The sequence below is a fragment of the Myripristis murdjan genome, chromosome 18 (assembly GCF_902150065.1).
Source record: "Myripristis murdjan chromosome 18, fMyrMur1.1, whole genome shotgun sequence".
Classification (NCBI taxonomy): Eukaryota; Metazoa; Chordata; class Actinopteri; order Holocentriformes; family Holocentridae; genus Myripristis; species Myripristis murdjan.
Window position 1 is genome coordinate 13,443,608 of NC_043997.1, and position 15,380 is coordinate 13,458,987.

A 15,380-nucleotide genomic window follows, 5' to 3' on the forward strand; every position below is an offset into this window, starting at 1 on the left:
TTCCAACACTTCGCGGTGACGAGACGAGCTTTGTGTGAAAAACGAAGACAGAGACTTCATAATGACATGCATATACTGTGCAGAGAAAAAAAAAAAAAACTAGATCCAAATTTGAAGTGTCTGCAGTCACTTTAAAGTAACCAGCTGACAGACTGCTTTCATTGCGAGATTCTTTTGAAGCAAACTGTTGCCCTTGTGACAGCTCGCGTGCATTTGTGTGTTTGCAAGAGTGAGTTACTGTACGCCTGCTTTTCTGCTTGTGCATGCATGCTGTGTGTGTGTGTGTGTGTGTGTGTACTCACATCTGCATGAGCTAGGGAGACCTCTGCCATTGTGGAGCTTTTACAAGATAAGCCACATCCTGACAACTGGGAGACCGGTGGTCTAAAAATAATCGTGCTTTCCAATTTTGTCGTCTTTCGGGACTGCTTCTGCCGGCTGTTTTGATTTTGCGTGCGCCCCCCCCCCCCAAGAACACGGGGGTCACCGTCAGACACTTCCTGTCACATGGCTCCCCATTGTGGCGCTCGCAAACTGTCCCAAACGCACCCAAAAGATGACACCTGGGAGGAAGCGAATGTGCCTCTTTATTTCTGATTTGCACACCGGGTGGCCCTGCCTAAACGCTGTCAGTGAATGACAATTTTTTTCCTTTTCTTCTCCTTTAGTCACGAGGCTTCAGAAGACGAGTCAGTTCATGAAGGGTTCTGTACAGGCGCAAAACAGAATTAGGGCACTAGTATGGAAAGAAGTGACAAACGAAGAGATGAACATCACATAAAGGTGTTTAAAACAGTGAGCCGGTATTGTTTCTGACATCTCTGCAAACCAAAGAACAAAAAAAAAAAACTGAAACTAGGCCTCACAATAGGATGTCTGTGCGTGTGTGTGTGTGTGCGTGTGTGTATGTAAAACCCAAGTGAAGTATTTGAGCTGTGTGCCTGTTTAAGTAACCAAACAGCCAAATAGATATGCAAATGACAGACTATGTAAACTGGCCCCGTGAACTAAGCAAATACATTATGTAACATATACGACATCGGATGCTTTTCACAGCGGACAGATGGGCACTGATGAAATAATCTGGAACAGCCTTATTGTGTAGATACAGATGATACATTGGATATATATTTTTTCTTCTTGTCAAAACATCCCAGAGACAAGGAACTACAGTAATAATTTAAATATTGACATATTTGCCCCGGGGACCAGGTCGCAGGGAGGAGCACTTCATCCAGAGCCAGGGCCGCTGTGTTTGTTGCTTGTTTTGTTAGCTTTTGTGTAGCGTTTTTTTTTTTTTTTTTACAACGTCCATTGCTTAGAGGAATTATGGTAATCTCTGTTGACTCCCCCTAGTGCCCTGCAGAAGGTAAATACAGTGTGCGCTTGTACACTGGGTGCTACGCTAGAAGTCACACAGCCGTGATCAGCCCCGTGTTGCTGCGCGGTACATCCACATACCAGAGGGTAACTCGATTTTCTAGCTGTTGTGGCTACATAACAGACAAATTAAATATTTTGTCCAGCGATTCCCTGTGCTCCCAGTGCACTTTGGTGTAAGCACGTTGACGTTTTCGAGTCGGCATCGATGCCTCTCACCCTAACCTTCGCCAACACTCGTTTACGCAAAAACCATCTCATCCAACCTACTGCATCATTCACTTTTTGCCATTTAATTGTTGCAAGGCGTAGTCCAATCACAGCCTTTCGCCAACGCCGGTTTCTCCATTTGACACAGGCATCCTCCCCAGCGTCCTCTCATCCAAACTTAGACTGGGCTCTGGTCCAATCAAATGTCTCCATTTGCCTGTAGATTGCCAAGGGGGAAACTCTATAGCTGACGTGTCAGGCCTTGCTTCAGTAAATGGATCCCACATCAAAAACCCACAGAAAATGCCACACTGTATGTACTGTACGTGGTTGTGGATTGGCATTTTTAACATGTATTTCAGGTGTGTAACTACTATTATTAATTTTCGTAAGGGCAATGAAGGTGATGTCTAATAATAAAATGACATATTGTTTGGGTGAAGTTATCTCCTTGGTCGCTGTGAAACGATTCCTCGAGGAATAATCCCATCACTAAAAATCCTCCATTCAAACTCTCTGTGCCTCTTAAGATTTATTTCATCTATAAAGCTCTATACAGCGGCCTGTGGAGTGCACGGAGGATAATCACTGTGACACAAGCGTGATGTGACTGTGAGCTGTGAACTATCGTATCGTGATGGAGACAAGAGGGAGGCTCATCTACACCTCGACTTTTATTTAGTACAAACTTTAGGACCTTTAACAGCTACAACCAGTGTTTTCCACCCCACCACCGAGCAACTGAGCGCCTCTTCCCTTGCTAATCAGAGGCCGTCCCGTGAAACTATAAAATAATATAATGTAATATAAACTGTAATATAAATGCAATTATTCTGAAATGTCCCCGAGGTCATGACCATTTCCCCGCCACGTAACAAGAATAAACGGAGGCACCGCTGCAGATGACACACAAACCGACCGCCAACACAGGAAACTTGGATAAATACACTTGTGTGAAGGAGAAATTTGTTTTCACAGCAATATGAACAGATATTATATCGGGAAGTGTGACCTGTTTAACTTCCTAACACTAATTCTAACCAACAGCTTATAATACATGGATGTAATATGGCACTGTATGCATTAAACAGGTTTAGTTTGGAAAGATGTTTTTGCATCATTCTAAAAGGAAACAAAGTAATTGTTCATTTTAAGAAATCTGGCCTTCTTATTTTTTTTGTTTTGTATTTTACTGTTGTGCTTTGCTGAAACACAAAAGTATTTCTTACCTGATTACTTGATTAAGGGATAATCGGTAGAATAGAATGGGATTATCAGTCGATGACCAAAATAATCATTAGCCGCTGCCCTAATGTGCTCTGTCTGAAACAGTTGCCAAATTGGCAGCGTCACTACTTGTTAGGGCTGGCCTTGTTGGGCCTTTTTGCACTAAGCTGCTGTAGGTTTTCAGCGTGGCACGACACATCTTTGTATCCGGAGCGGCTATTTTTCTCTGTTTTGGTGCTTTTTTTTGTGGGAGTTTGTTAACTAAAGCTCATGTGTTACTACCTGTCTGTAATTTTAAGTATGTCTGCATTGTGAGTGATTGCATGCGCATTTGCCTCTGTCCTGTCTGTGCTAGTGTGTGCGTGTGTGTGCGTGTGTGTTGTGCAGCTCCCACTGAGAGACTCTGGCACTCGGCCAGCTCAAACTGTCCACTGCTAGGAAGGCTGGATATAATGGGTTCATTTCTCTGGGGAGGAGAGCCTCTGGATTCAAATAAAAAACAAAGGGGGATGCCTGGGAACACGACAGGGGTGACAAGAGCACACGACACGGTCCAGCAGCAGCTCCGGGTGGATAAAGAGCCTTTGGCATGCAGTGTGTGTCGCTGTGAGGCGGTGTTATAGCCCTCCTCAGGACAGGATTTGTGACGTCTGTCTCAGTGGCGACACAATTGTGATCACTTAATTCAGAATCCCACGCTGACATGAACGTCACACACGAAAATGAAAACTTTATCTACTCAGCCCAGCACCAGGTGAAACGTGTGTGAAGTGTCTTTGTCCAAACAACACACAGGGAGGTCGCTCGCACTCCTCCATAGCAGCCCTCTCTAAAACAGCTGAAGTCAACGGGTACGGCTTTTTTACGGTTTCCAAAAGGCCGAACAGCGACAACAGAATTACTCCCTACGTCTCGTGCAGCATGAGGAGGGTCTTCCACAGCCAAAATGATCGCATCTGCAGCAGAAAAAGACCTGTTTTCACTTTTATTTAGCACAAATCTTCATTATAGCATTATAGCTTGATGGCAGAATAATTTATGTTAACGCTCGCCGTCACGCGGCCCTTTTCGTTTCAGCAGGAATTTGGAAGAGTTGTCTCGTAACGTATGAACTCACGATGAACTCTCCTGCGTGTTTTCATGCGCCCGCTTTGCTATGAACAAGCGAGCAACACACAACTCAGAGAGCTCGGTCTTCTACCAAGCTGGAGGTTGTGGTTGTGCTTTCTCCTGGATGTTGATGATGCTGATGAAGGACACAAAACACTTGAGCCCTTGTCAGCATGAACCTCTTTGCTAACAATGGCTATATTTAATGTTTGTGAGAAATAACATCAGGCCATGAATTCAAGTCTGTTCCTGTCAGGATGTGATTGGCTGCAGAAGAGCTTGGTTTATGCTGCACAAGCTGTATGGAGGGATTTTTGTTGTCATTTTTACCTCTGTTTTTGTTTTGAAGGCCGCTGTGGAGTTATCCTGCCTACCTGCCTGTGTGCTGGATGGACAAAGACATGTCACCTGTGTTTCAGCTGGCACAGCACTGCAAAAAGTCAAAATCATACCAAGATTATTTGTCTTATTTCAAGTCAAAAATGTCTTATTCCTAGTCAAAATATCTCATTACACTTAAAATAAGACATGATCACCTCAGAAGTAACTTGTTTTTAGACAATTGTCTCTTGTTTCAAGTGAAAATTTGCTTGTTTCATTGGCAAAATTTGTTTCTTGTTTCTAGCTAATTTTCACTTATTTCAAGTGAATTTTCACTTTTTCCACTGGCAAATTTTGCCAATGAAACAAGCAAATTTTCACTTGTTTCAATTTACTTTTGAGGTGATCATGTCTTTAAGTGTAATGAGATATTTTGACTTGAAATAAGACATTTTTGACTTGAAATAAGACAAATAATCTTGGTAAGATTTTGTGTTTTTGCAGTGAGGAGACCGGGCAGATAATGACAGAATTTAAGCTGCTGGGTGAACTGTTGCTTTAAGAGACTGCAGCTCTCTTCCACCTGGGACTTGTGTGTTAAGGTGGACTAGGTAAAGGATCACAGACTTGGCAGGCGTCATAATATTGTGTATGTTCTGTTTTCCGCTGTTGGCTCCTGACACACAGGAGCGAGGCATCCCCAGGACGCCTGCCAGTCCCCAGGACGCCTGCCAGTCCCCAGGATGTGGCCATAGTTATCATGCCCACATCCCGGGACGGCCTTTTTAACTTTTGTCCAAGCCTTAATCTCTAACCTGTGATGTTTTTCTGTGCCGTTCAGACCCCTGTCTGATGGTGATGCCGCCATGCATGGGCGACGCCGACCGCTTCAGCCTGGAGGCCCTGCGCCACATCCACAAACAGCTGGACGACGACAATGACGGGGGCATAGAGGTCAACGAGAGCGTGGAGGTGAGCCGTGTTTGTGTTTGTGCTCACGGACACACTTGGACTGCAGGATCAAACCTGTGAGCTGCTGGTTACAGAACGGTTTGCCAGACCAGTAAACCTTACAATACGCAGACCGAGCACAACAAATGTAATGCTGTGTTACTTTGGTTTAACCTTTATGAACAACACTGAGAACATATTTCTCTTAAAGGACAGATGTGGTTAAGATAGTGCCCTGTGTGTGTGTCACAAAAAATTTAAATGAACGTACACAAGCTAGTAACCCTTCAAAATAAAGTCATTTCCAGCGAACTAAACGAGAGCGTGCAATAGCGGGTGTTATTACCGAGATTAATTCTCGCATTCATTTGTTTGTCAAGCTCTTCATTAGCTGGCAGAGATGGGTCATTTAACTCCAGAAATCCCCAAAGTCATAATAATTCTCCCTGCTGGACAAAATGAAACTTTCTCTTAATGACCGAGAGACTTTGAGAGCCAGATATTTCTCCTAACGTTGTGCTCTTTCACATCGCTTTAGAAAGTTTTTTCACTGCGTCCTGGCTCACACCACCCAGTTACTCCTCATTAACTGGAGACGACGGTGTGAGATATGGGAGGGGTGGGGGCACGAGAGGCAGATTCATGTGGGGAGGCGAGGGAGGTCAGGTTTTATGTTGTAGCCTGTTCATAGATCCACAAAAGACTCACCAGGAGCCAGGAGAACGTAGCACTGCCAGCCAGTCTCCCCAGCTGTACCATGACCTTAATTGTTGTTATTTAGCAGTCAGCCGTCAGTGGTGACAGTCAACTTTGTGTCAGCATTTCAGACGTACCGACATGTCAGCAGAAACACCGCAGATGTACAGAGATTCATCAACAAAAACAAACAACAAAGACAAAACTTTAAGACCTTTACAGAGCCACGGGCCTGTTGCAGATCTTTGGTAGGGATCGAAAACTTTGAACGGCAGTAGAGACACTGATAGTTTGTGTGTGTGTGTGTGTGTGTGTGTGTGTGTGTGTGGATGAGCGGGGGGGAGAAAGAGAGAGAAGGGATGAGTGATTGACAAGGGGCTGGATGGACATCTGAGAGCACTCTGACCTACCGTGCCCTGTGTCTCTTGGTAATCAACAGCCTCTTACGTTCAAACGAAACCACTCAGGACCACGGTCACATTCTGTGTGTGTGTGTGTGTGTGTGTGTGTGTCTACAGGAGTCATTTATAACTGGGTGAGCAGTGCTGGTGTGAGAAACAGTTATACCCTGCAGCTTCAGAAGAGTTGGAGGCTGTGTGTTCCTGTGTAAAGAGGGTTGGAACTGGATCTCGGCCTGTGTGTGTGTGTCTGTATACGTGTATGTGTGTGTGTGTGTGTGTGTGTGTGTGTACATACTGTATAAGACTGAATGAGTGTATGTATGTGTGAGCCTCCTGATTCTAGCGGTTGGCTTTATAAGGCCAATGAGACGTGTCCGTCTCTATCGCCGGCAGAAAGCGGGAGTTGTTTTTGGCCGCCGCTCATTACTGAGGATTTCCAAGCTTCTTCTCGGGGCTCCGGTGGCGGGCGGGCAGGCGGGCGGGGCAGGCCTCCGTAACATGATCGACGCTCGTTTTGCCAAATTAGAAGCCGTCTTTACATGAGAAAAACATTGTCTTGTGACCAGGAGTGTACGACTGCACTATAGCATTGTCTCTAATTGGATTTTTCTTCACTGTCTTCACCGGCAGAGTCGCACACAAACACAGGGCTCTTGTTGGGATTATGATCAAGAAAGATGCCTAAAAAAACTATGCCTTTATCATGTGAGAGCCACAACATTTTACTAAACTATCTCTCAACAGTGTCTCTTTTCCACAGATTTGGAAGACTTGACTGTACTGAATTTTGATTTTTAAAAAAAGTCAAAGTCATGGGCTTTATGAGCAAATTTCTCCCTAGAAGATGATACCATGAAATGAGCATAAAGCTTTGCATATTCCTCTGCTGTCTCAGTACTGAGGAGTGTCAGCTGGCCGTAGCTGGAGCTCACATCATACCTTTCATTTGCCCAGATTTCCCCGTACGTGGCAGAAGTGGCTTGTTCAACATCAATGCAGTGCTGAGGTCTGCAATGTCTTGTTCTGTCCTGGACTGCCTGAACCCAAAAGCATATCTCTTCACATTCATGGTTAATTATAGGAAAGTCATATGTCATATCAGTTTTACAATGTACTGCGTGGACTGTGAATAAAGTGATACTCTAACCAAGCAGCATCAGCTGCTGGATGTGCATTTTGGTGAGGGGGGGCGATGACACTGAAAATGCAAGTATACATGCAGACAAAAGCCTGAAATTCTGCCTAAATAAATGAAAAATAAATAAATAAAATTAATAATGTTAATGCTTACCTCAGTTAAGTCACAACTTTGCTCATACAGGCTTATGTTTTTATGGCACTTCTGCTACACTAGGCAGCAAGTAGACTAACAAGAAGGAGAAAAAAGAAAACTTAGGTAGGGGAGGAAAAAAAAAAAAAAACTTTTTTATAGCATGCTAACATTTGTGCCGGAAGAAGTTCGACATTTCTGCACAAAACTATGTATATTTTTTCCCAGAATAAAAATTTATCAGGAGAACAAAAAAGTTTTGTAAGGCCACACTTAAGTTGAATTTAAAAAGCTTTTAATTTAAAACTGGTGGGGAAATCGCTTTACAGTGACAAACATCTTGCAAGAGAATGCAAATATATTTTCTTGTCATTTTTTCGATTTATTTTCTTCCCCATGGCCTTTTTGGGGCTCCGTAATCTTATGCATTCTGCTCTTTGTTTGGCTCAGTGAAGTCAATTTTGCTAAACTCGTTAGCTGAGCTATTCACTTGTGACTAACTCTGTTTTCCGTCAGCGCCATCACAGTGTCAATCTCTCTTCCCAGCAGTGATGAGTTAAAAAGAGCGGCATGTCGAGGTGATATGAGCGGTCCGGGAGTTGGGTGAGGTGTCGCTCTGCATCTGCCGCGAGGGGATAAAGGTCCTCGCCTCCTTACCTCTTTGCCCCCGCTGGCTGAAACCTTACACCCGACCAGCAGCACCACAATGTGACATCGATCTCGCTGCCGCTTCCTCCCACACCTTCTCCTCTTCAAACTCTGCCCGCGGCCTCGCCTCTCATGCCCCCCGCGCCTCCCTCAGCCGTCCAAAATTTAAGACCAGGATTACGGCTGTGGTCAAACCTGTAATACTGTAGCCAGGCTCTTCAGTGACGTGCATTTTAGAGATTCTCTGCAGTTCTGGTGCATCGAGATGTCTTGCATTTTTGCTGTCGCGCGGCGGCCGGGCACATAGTGGAGATTCGCGGTGTCAAGAGAGGTGGCTGCCCATTAACGTTCACCTCTTTTGCTCTGTGCAGAATGTTGCCAGATGAAAAGGAATGATTTATGACTCTGACCTTCCATCAAACACTGGAAAACCTGTTGCTAGGGACCGGTGTCACGTGGAATGGCTTCCTCCTCATGAGCACAAAAATTGCATTGTGTTCCTGTGTGCTGATTTTGAAAGAATTTATGTCCTGCCTTATCATGTAGCACATGGTGAGTGGAAAAAAAAACATGTAGCAAAAGGTCAGTGGTGGATTAGGCAATTTCAGCTCTCTGCATCCTACAACAACAAGAGGAGTAAATAAATAAGTAAATAAGTAAACACCGCAGGATCGGTCCATAGATGTGGTTTCTGTTCAGCTCATCCTGAATGCAGCACCATCCACCTCCTAGTTTAACATCTCACTTGGTAAACATGACCCATCATTTCCTGAACACGATCAGGCTATATATCATGGCTTTGAAATTTAAAATATGCTTGTCGGGCTCAAACCTCACAGCTATATCACCCTGTCAGCATCTCATGCAAATGTACTAAAAGGTAAAATTTGTTCTACCTTCAAAGTCAACTTCACCACATCACCGCACACGCACACACACACAAAACATATCCTCCCACACTGACACACACCCCCACACGCACACGGAGGAGATAATTTACTGAGGGAATGACAGCTCGCTGAGTCATTGACATGTGCTGCTGCATTAGTCACAACAGCTACAGGATCCATGGGTATTCGGATATCTGAAAAACACGGTTGCCCTCCCTCCCTCCCTCCCGTCAACACACACATTCCTGACAATAGCTCTTGAAGCCCTGGCTCCCACACCACCCCCGAACACATAAACACACACACACACACACACTTTTATTCCCCTGCCTTGGTTCACTCAGTCAGTCTTGTATATATTCTGAAGAATGTGCAAATGTAGGCTCAAGTTAAATTATCTCGGAAGATACAGCAAATTCTCCAGAGCCACTTTAATGTATAATAATTAAGAACACGAATGAGATGTTTCAACATAGACTTGAACCAAATTTTATTATGTCACATTGATATACCTTTTTGTATATTTTATATAGCTATATGTCAGCCAAATACACATAGATATACTGTACAGGACGTTGTGTTGTTTTGCTGTCTCGCTTTTTTGATATTTAAGTTATATATCAACAAGAGTTCAGTAGAATAACAGTAAGCCATATATCAAATTTCAACAACATATTTCTGTTTACAGTCTGTGAATTTCGGCCTAGTTGACAGGATTTTGGACGCCTTCTGCGTTATTATGGAACCCACTGGAGTTCTGGGCAGGACACGCCCCCCTCCCCCAGGGTTGAGGTGAGGGCTCTGGTTGAGTCAGGGCTCAGGTCAAACCTGTTTTAGCCAATGGGCAACAGGTCAGCAGATCTTGCAAACCAATCACAGCGCAGGTAGGCGTGTGTTGCACAAAACTTTGGTGGGATCCATAGTCACAGTTTGTTGTTGAAATGTCATTTGTGATTTATTGATATTCTACTGAACACGTGTTGATATTTAACCTTAATATCAATTGACTTTCTATTGAATGTCTATTGTGGACTGTCAAAGAACCTGTTACCTGCTTCTCTAGCCATAGACAGAAACATTTAGGCACTTTTTAATCTGTTGCTGTAAGGAGTGAAATGCAGTAGATAAAAAAAAAAGCATATTTGGGTCCTTTAGTGGACTTTAGTAGGCAGGATATTTAAAGAGTAGGTGAGCTTAGAATAGCACTGGCATTTCCTCTGCCTCTGTTTGGCTTCCTCACCTTTCCTTTCACCCACACACACCCACACACACACCGACTGATGATGTGTCACTGGTGTCGACTGGGGCGGTGGATATGGAGGCCAGTGCTTCTTTCTTTCACAATGGAATGGAATGACTGTCATCCAAGAAAATTTAAATTGCCATCACATACTAATTTGCATCACTGCCATTCAGTTGGGCCGCTACAACTCAGTAATGTAACGTGATCACATGTAATCTGCTTTTGGATGCAGTTACTTCCAAAAAAAAATGTTACGAATGTGACGTTAAAGCACACTGGGGTTATTTTAACATGGCCGTATTATGAAATAGGGCCATTTTTTTGCATTACACTAATCAGTATATTTGTTTATTCCGAGCCCGACAACTTTGAATATTTAAGTTGGCACTACTTTGCACGGCGGTGGCACACAAGAAACTTCATTGTACCACGTTGAGTGTTGAAACAGTGAGAGTAAACAAGGGGGGGAGCCACAGAAGCATGAAAAATATACACAAAAGGTATGATAAGCTCATATTCATTTACAGCTTTTTATTGACATGTCTCATTAAGGAACATTTAGTGCGCTGAAAATACAGCCCTTGGATATTTATAGGGTTGATTTATTTATTGATTGATTTATTAGAATGTCTATGTCCTATAGTTTTTGTAGTAAAAGCAGTTTATGAGATTTTGGTCAGAATCGATTATGATGGGAACACTGGGAACAAAAACGGCGCTTAAAACGAACAATTTGTCTCGAGTTACACAGTGTAATTTGAACAACGCTGTCATCCAACATCATAATTATATAATATTTGAAGTTATGTAAAACGGTGTGTATTTATAATCTGTGCCCTGAGATAACCAAGTAATAAAGTCGTCCCCCCCTTGGAGCTGCATGTTTGCCCTGCTGGCCTGCGATCAAATCCTGCCAGAGCCCTCTTTCCTGTGGCTCCGCTTTCCTGTCTCCCGCTCTGCTTTACATGTCCAATTAAATAAACACAACAGCTTGAACACTTTTGCTAAAAAAAAAAAAAAAATTAAAAAAAAAAAGCATTTATAGTTTCAAGCGTTTATTTATAGTCTCAGGAGTAGTTTCAGTATATTTTTAAAAATTTCCTTTTTTTTTTTTTTAAATACAGTTTTTCCACAAGCGTCTAATTCGTTAATGTAAAAGATTTTTCCGGAATTACTGTAATCCAGTAAAGATAACAGCCTCTCGCTCTTTTTGTCCACAATTGCGGGGGTTTTGAGTGACGTCGGGGTGTCTGTTGCTGTGGACGGTCGCCGGGGACGGCAGGTGCAGGTCCTCAGGGCGCTGTGCTGCGTGCTGTCTCCCTGCCAAGGAGACGCTCCGTCAGATCAGGTTGCATCACTTTGAAATTACAAGAACCCAACCCACGTCACAACAGGGGGTGGTGGGGCGGCTGCTGTTTGCGTGTGTATGTGTGTGCACTCTTATTAGTTCCTGACAGCCCATGCATAACAACTTAGGGAAAAAAATAGGTGTGTGTGTGTGTGTGTGTGTTAGTGTTTTCTTTGTCTATGCAAGCACACTGTATATGTGTCTTTCTTCTGTATAGGCTGGTATGAGCAGAGGGAAGTTGAGGAGGCTGCTGGAGTGTTAAGCTGTCTCTATAGATGGAGGAGCCGAGAAATGTCCAGCAGGTGTTTGTTTTGACTTGTCTGGGAACGTTCTGGAAGGAACATTCTAGAAAGTTTCCTAGAAGGTGTTTGTCTGACCTCATCAATCCGGGAATGTTCCTTAAAGGAACAATTGAGAGGGACATTAGTCTGGGGATGTTCTTTAATGAGTGCTCTAGAAGCAACAGTCTGGAAGTACTCTTGAAGGAACATTCTAGAACTGGGGTGTCCAATCATGTGTGCCATGCAGGACCAAGAGGCTGCAAGTGTTCATTCCAACCAATCAGAAAGGAGGAACCCATCAGTGAAATCACCTGGTTGAGGTCTTGGTTGGAATGAAGACCTGCAGCCTCTTGGCCCTCCATGGCACATGATTGGACACCCCAGTTCTAGAATGTTCCTTCAAGAATACTTCCAGACTGTTGCTGTTCTAGAGGGAACACTGGTTGGGGAACATTCTGAACGAGCATTGTGAAGAGAATGTCACTCTGGGAACACTGTGGAACATTCCAGAAGAAACCATCTTGGAACGTTCTACATAGAATATTAGTTCTTGAGCATTCTAGAGGGAACATTAGTGCGGGAATGTTCTTGAATGCACTAGAACGGACGTCATTCTGAGAGCGTTCTAGAGGGAAAGTTAGTGTGGGAACATTCTTCTACAAAGAACAGAAGTCTGGGAACTTTCCTATTGTAGGAACACCAGAAGTCTGGAGTAGTTCTTGAAGGAACGCTCTAGGAGGAACACCACTGTGGGAAGGAACGTTAGTCTTGGAACGGCTTGGAGCCCGAAGAACAGCCAGACGCGTGTCATCTTTGGAGGACACTGCAGATTTCTGTGTGTGTTTGTGTGTATTTGTTCATTCTGTAGTCAAACGGTGCAGACTTCCTCTGCTTTGAAGATGGACATATGGATATATATGGATGTATATATGGACCCTGATATATACATGGTCTTACAGAATCTGAACAGCTGAAATCTCTGTTTTGCGGCTGGTTGACAGCTTCAGCAGCTGTTTAATGTGCAGATAAGAGCAAATTAACTCTGAACACCTGAAAAAGCACATGGAGCATCTTATCATTCAGCTGATGATTCCAATCAGAGGATATGGAGAGACAGAGCAGGGGAGAGAGAGAGAGAGAGAGAGAGAGCGAGCGAGAGAGAGAGGAGATATCAGGGATCACAGATTCACAGCTGACTGCTGCAGAGAGCAGTGGCTCATGGGAAAGGATCCCCAACCTCAGTCCCCCGATCTGGAATCTGACATGAACACATAGACCTTTGTTTAACAGTGTGTGTGTGAGTGTGCGAGAGTATCAGTCTGCCGGTCTCTGTCTGTTGTGTCTGAGCATGTGTCATACCCTGTCTGTGCCTGGGGTTGGTGGTGTGTATGTGTGTGTGTGTGTGTGAGTCTCATTGTGTATCTGGACCTTGTGTAAGTGTTATTCTCATTTCCAGGCCAGTGTCCTGAGGGTGTTGTCACATGACTTTAACTAGTTGCTACTGAGCTAAAGAGTTGTTTACGCTCATCATTACAGTGTAGAAATTATGCAGTCAGACGGTTTCATAATTTCTTTAGAAGGATTGCTCATTCCAGCTAAATCCTGAACACACCTTTGGTTGGCAGCGGGCCGCCTGTAAAATTTCAATAGAGTCCACAGCATGAGCAGTTATCAAAGCTGTCATGCTATCTTAACACTTGACCACAGAAGCCACATTGCACCAACACAAGGATTGTGTTTATGTGACCAACTCACCACTTATTCACCGCTCTACAAAGCTCTCTCTGACCATTATGTAAAGCTGCTGTGCCACTTTGCCTTCAAGTAAAACTTTGATAACGAGGCAATGAAACTTCCAAGTCACACAGGAAACAACTAATTACAGTTTTACCCTCATTTCTGTAACTGAGCTGTACATTCATAGGTTTGGCATTTAGCTGTAAACATCATCCGCATCAAACCTGCATTAAATCTTATAGTTCCTTAGTCCATGACAGTTCCTTAGGCAACATTAACCGTAAAGCCATCCCTTGTCGTACTTGAAGTAGTTTGGCATTTATACACAAAACTGTATTTTTCTTCCACCGTAGAAGTTTTTCAGAGGAATGCAAATGCTTTGCAAGACAGATGCAAGAGGAGAAATTCATGCTCGGCAAAAGTATGAAGCCCTCCAGTTCACACCATCAACCTGCATCAGTCTGCATGGGCGCTTATACGCTAACAGTGTGCCACTTTGCACACAGAGGCCTTTTAGAAAAGTTGAGGGAAAGACTGAGGGGCCTGATGAGAAAGTGAAAGTGATTGATGAGGGAAGCAGTGAATGAAGGTCAGTCTGCGAGTGTCATCACGTCCCAATCAGCTGGCCGACCCTCAGCCGCGGCCTCGGCCTGTTTGGATTCGTAGTTCTGAAAACACTGAGCCATTTGATTGGTATGCACAGAAACCAGCACTCACACATCCCTACAGTTTTCTGTGGACTTGAGCTTTACTTTGTATGTATTATATTTTGTAAAGTTTTGTAATGTCTTCTGTGCTGCATGAAGGAATCTTCCTTTGTGGGAAACACTATAAGAGTCTTAACATTTTTATTACTTATTTACTTTTACTAAAGTAGTACTTAAGTAATTCACACAATTTTACTTTAGCAACATTTCCACTGAGTAACAGTGCTTCTACTTGGGGGTGATATTTTGGTCCTCATCCTGGCTCTGCACATTATGTTTGTAATAGCCTGCTGCAAAGTTTAGCTTTCATTTAATTTCTAGTTGCTTGCTCTTTGCACATATCTGCTAGCTTCTTTTATACATATTTGATTATGCAGATACATTACTGAGGCGATTGCCCAGCAAAATTATTCATTCCAAGTATAGATAAGCTGCTCTAATTTTGCAGTTGCAGTGCTCGCTACCGTATTGCAGTAATACCACATGCTAACCACATGCAGGTACAAATTAGATGAGGTTTTATGATGTTTTTAATTTGTCCTAGGGCCAAACACATACACTGTTCCAAAAGGGCTTTGTAGGGTTTGGTGGTGAGCTATTACCCGTCTCCTTGGTAATGCCGGTGGTGTACTGGCAATTCATTGGCTGGTTTGATTGCTATGGCTTTCTCTGCTGGGGCATTTCATTCTGAGTTACCAAAGGAGGACATCCGGAAAGTAAAAAAAAAACACACACACACACACGCAGGTGGAAGTGCTGCCTCCTCCATGAGTCTTTCTCTCTCTCTTTTCAAAGTCCCTAAAAGGAAGAAAGGAGAGGGAAGAGAAGGAGTATGTGTGTGTGATCCAAAGCTAGACTTTTAGGCAAAGCCAACTCTGTGCAGCCCTTTCTGTCAAAACCACACACTCACACATACACAGATGAGCACAGCCTTGTATAACCCCCCCGGAGTGCTCAATG

General features: G+C 43.6%; 1 protein-coding gene across 4 annotated transcripts in view; it reads left to right on the top strand.

Annotated features, from left to right (window-relative positions):
- Positions 1–15,380, top strand: part of stim2b (stromal interaction molecule 2b) — a 48,327-nt gene that overhangs the window by 18,375 nt on the left and 14,572 nt on the right. For all 4 annotated transcript variants that reach the window (XM_030076315.1, XM_030076314.1, XM_030076317.1 and 1 more), the window contains one exon: positions 5,090–5,220. In XM_030076315.1, coding sequence (XP_029932175.1) covers positions 5,090–5,220 — 131 coding nt within the window. The remainder of the gene's footprint in view (positions 1–5,089; positions 5,221–15,380) is intronic.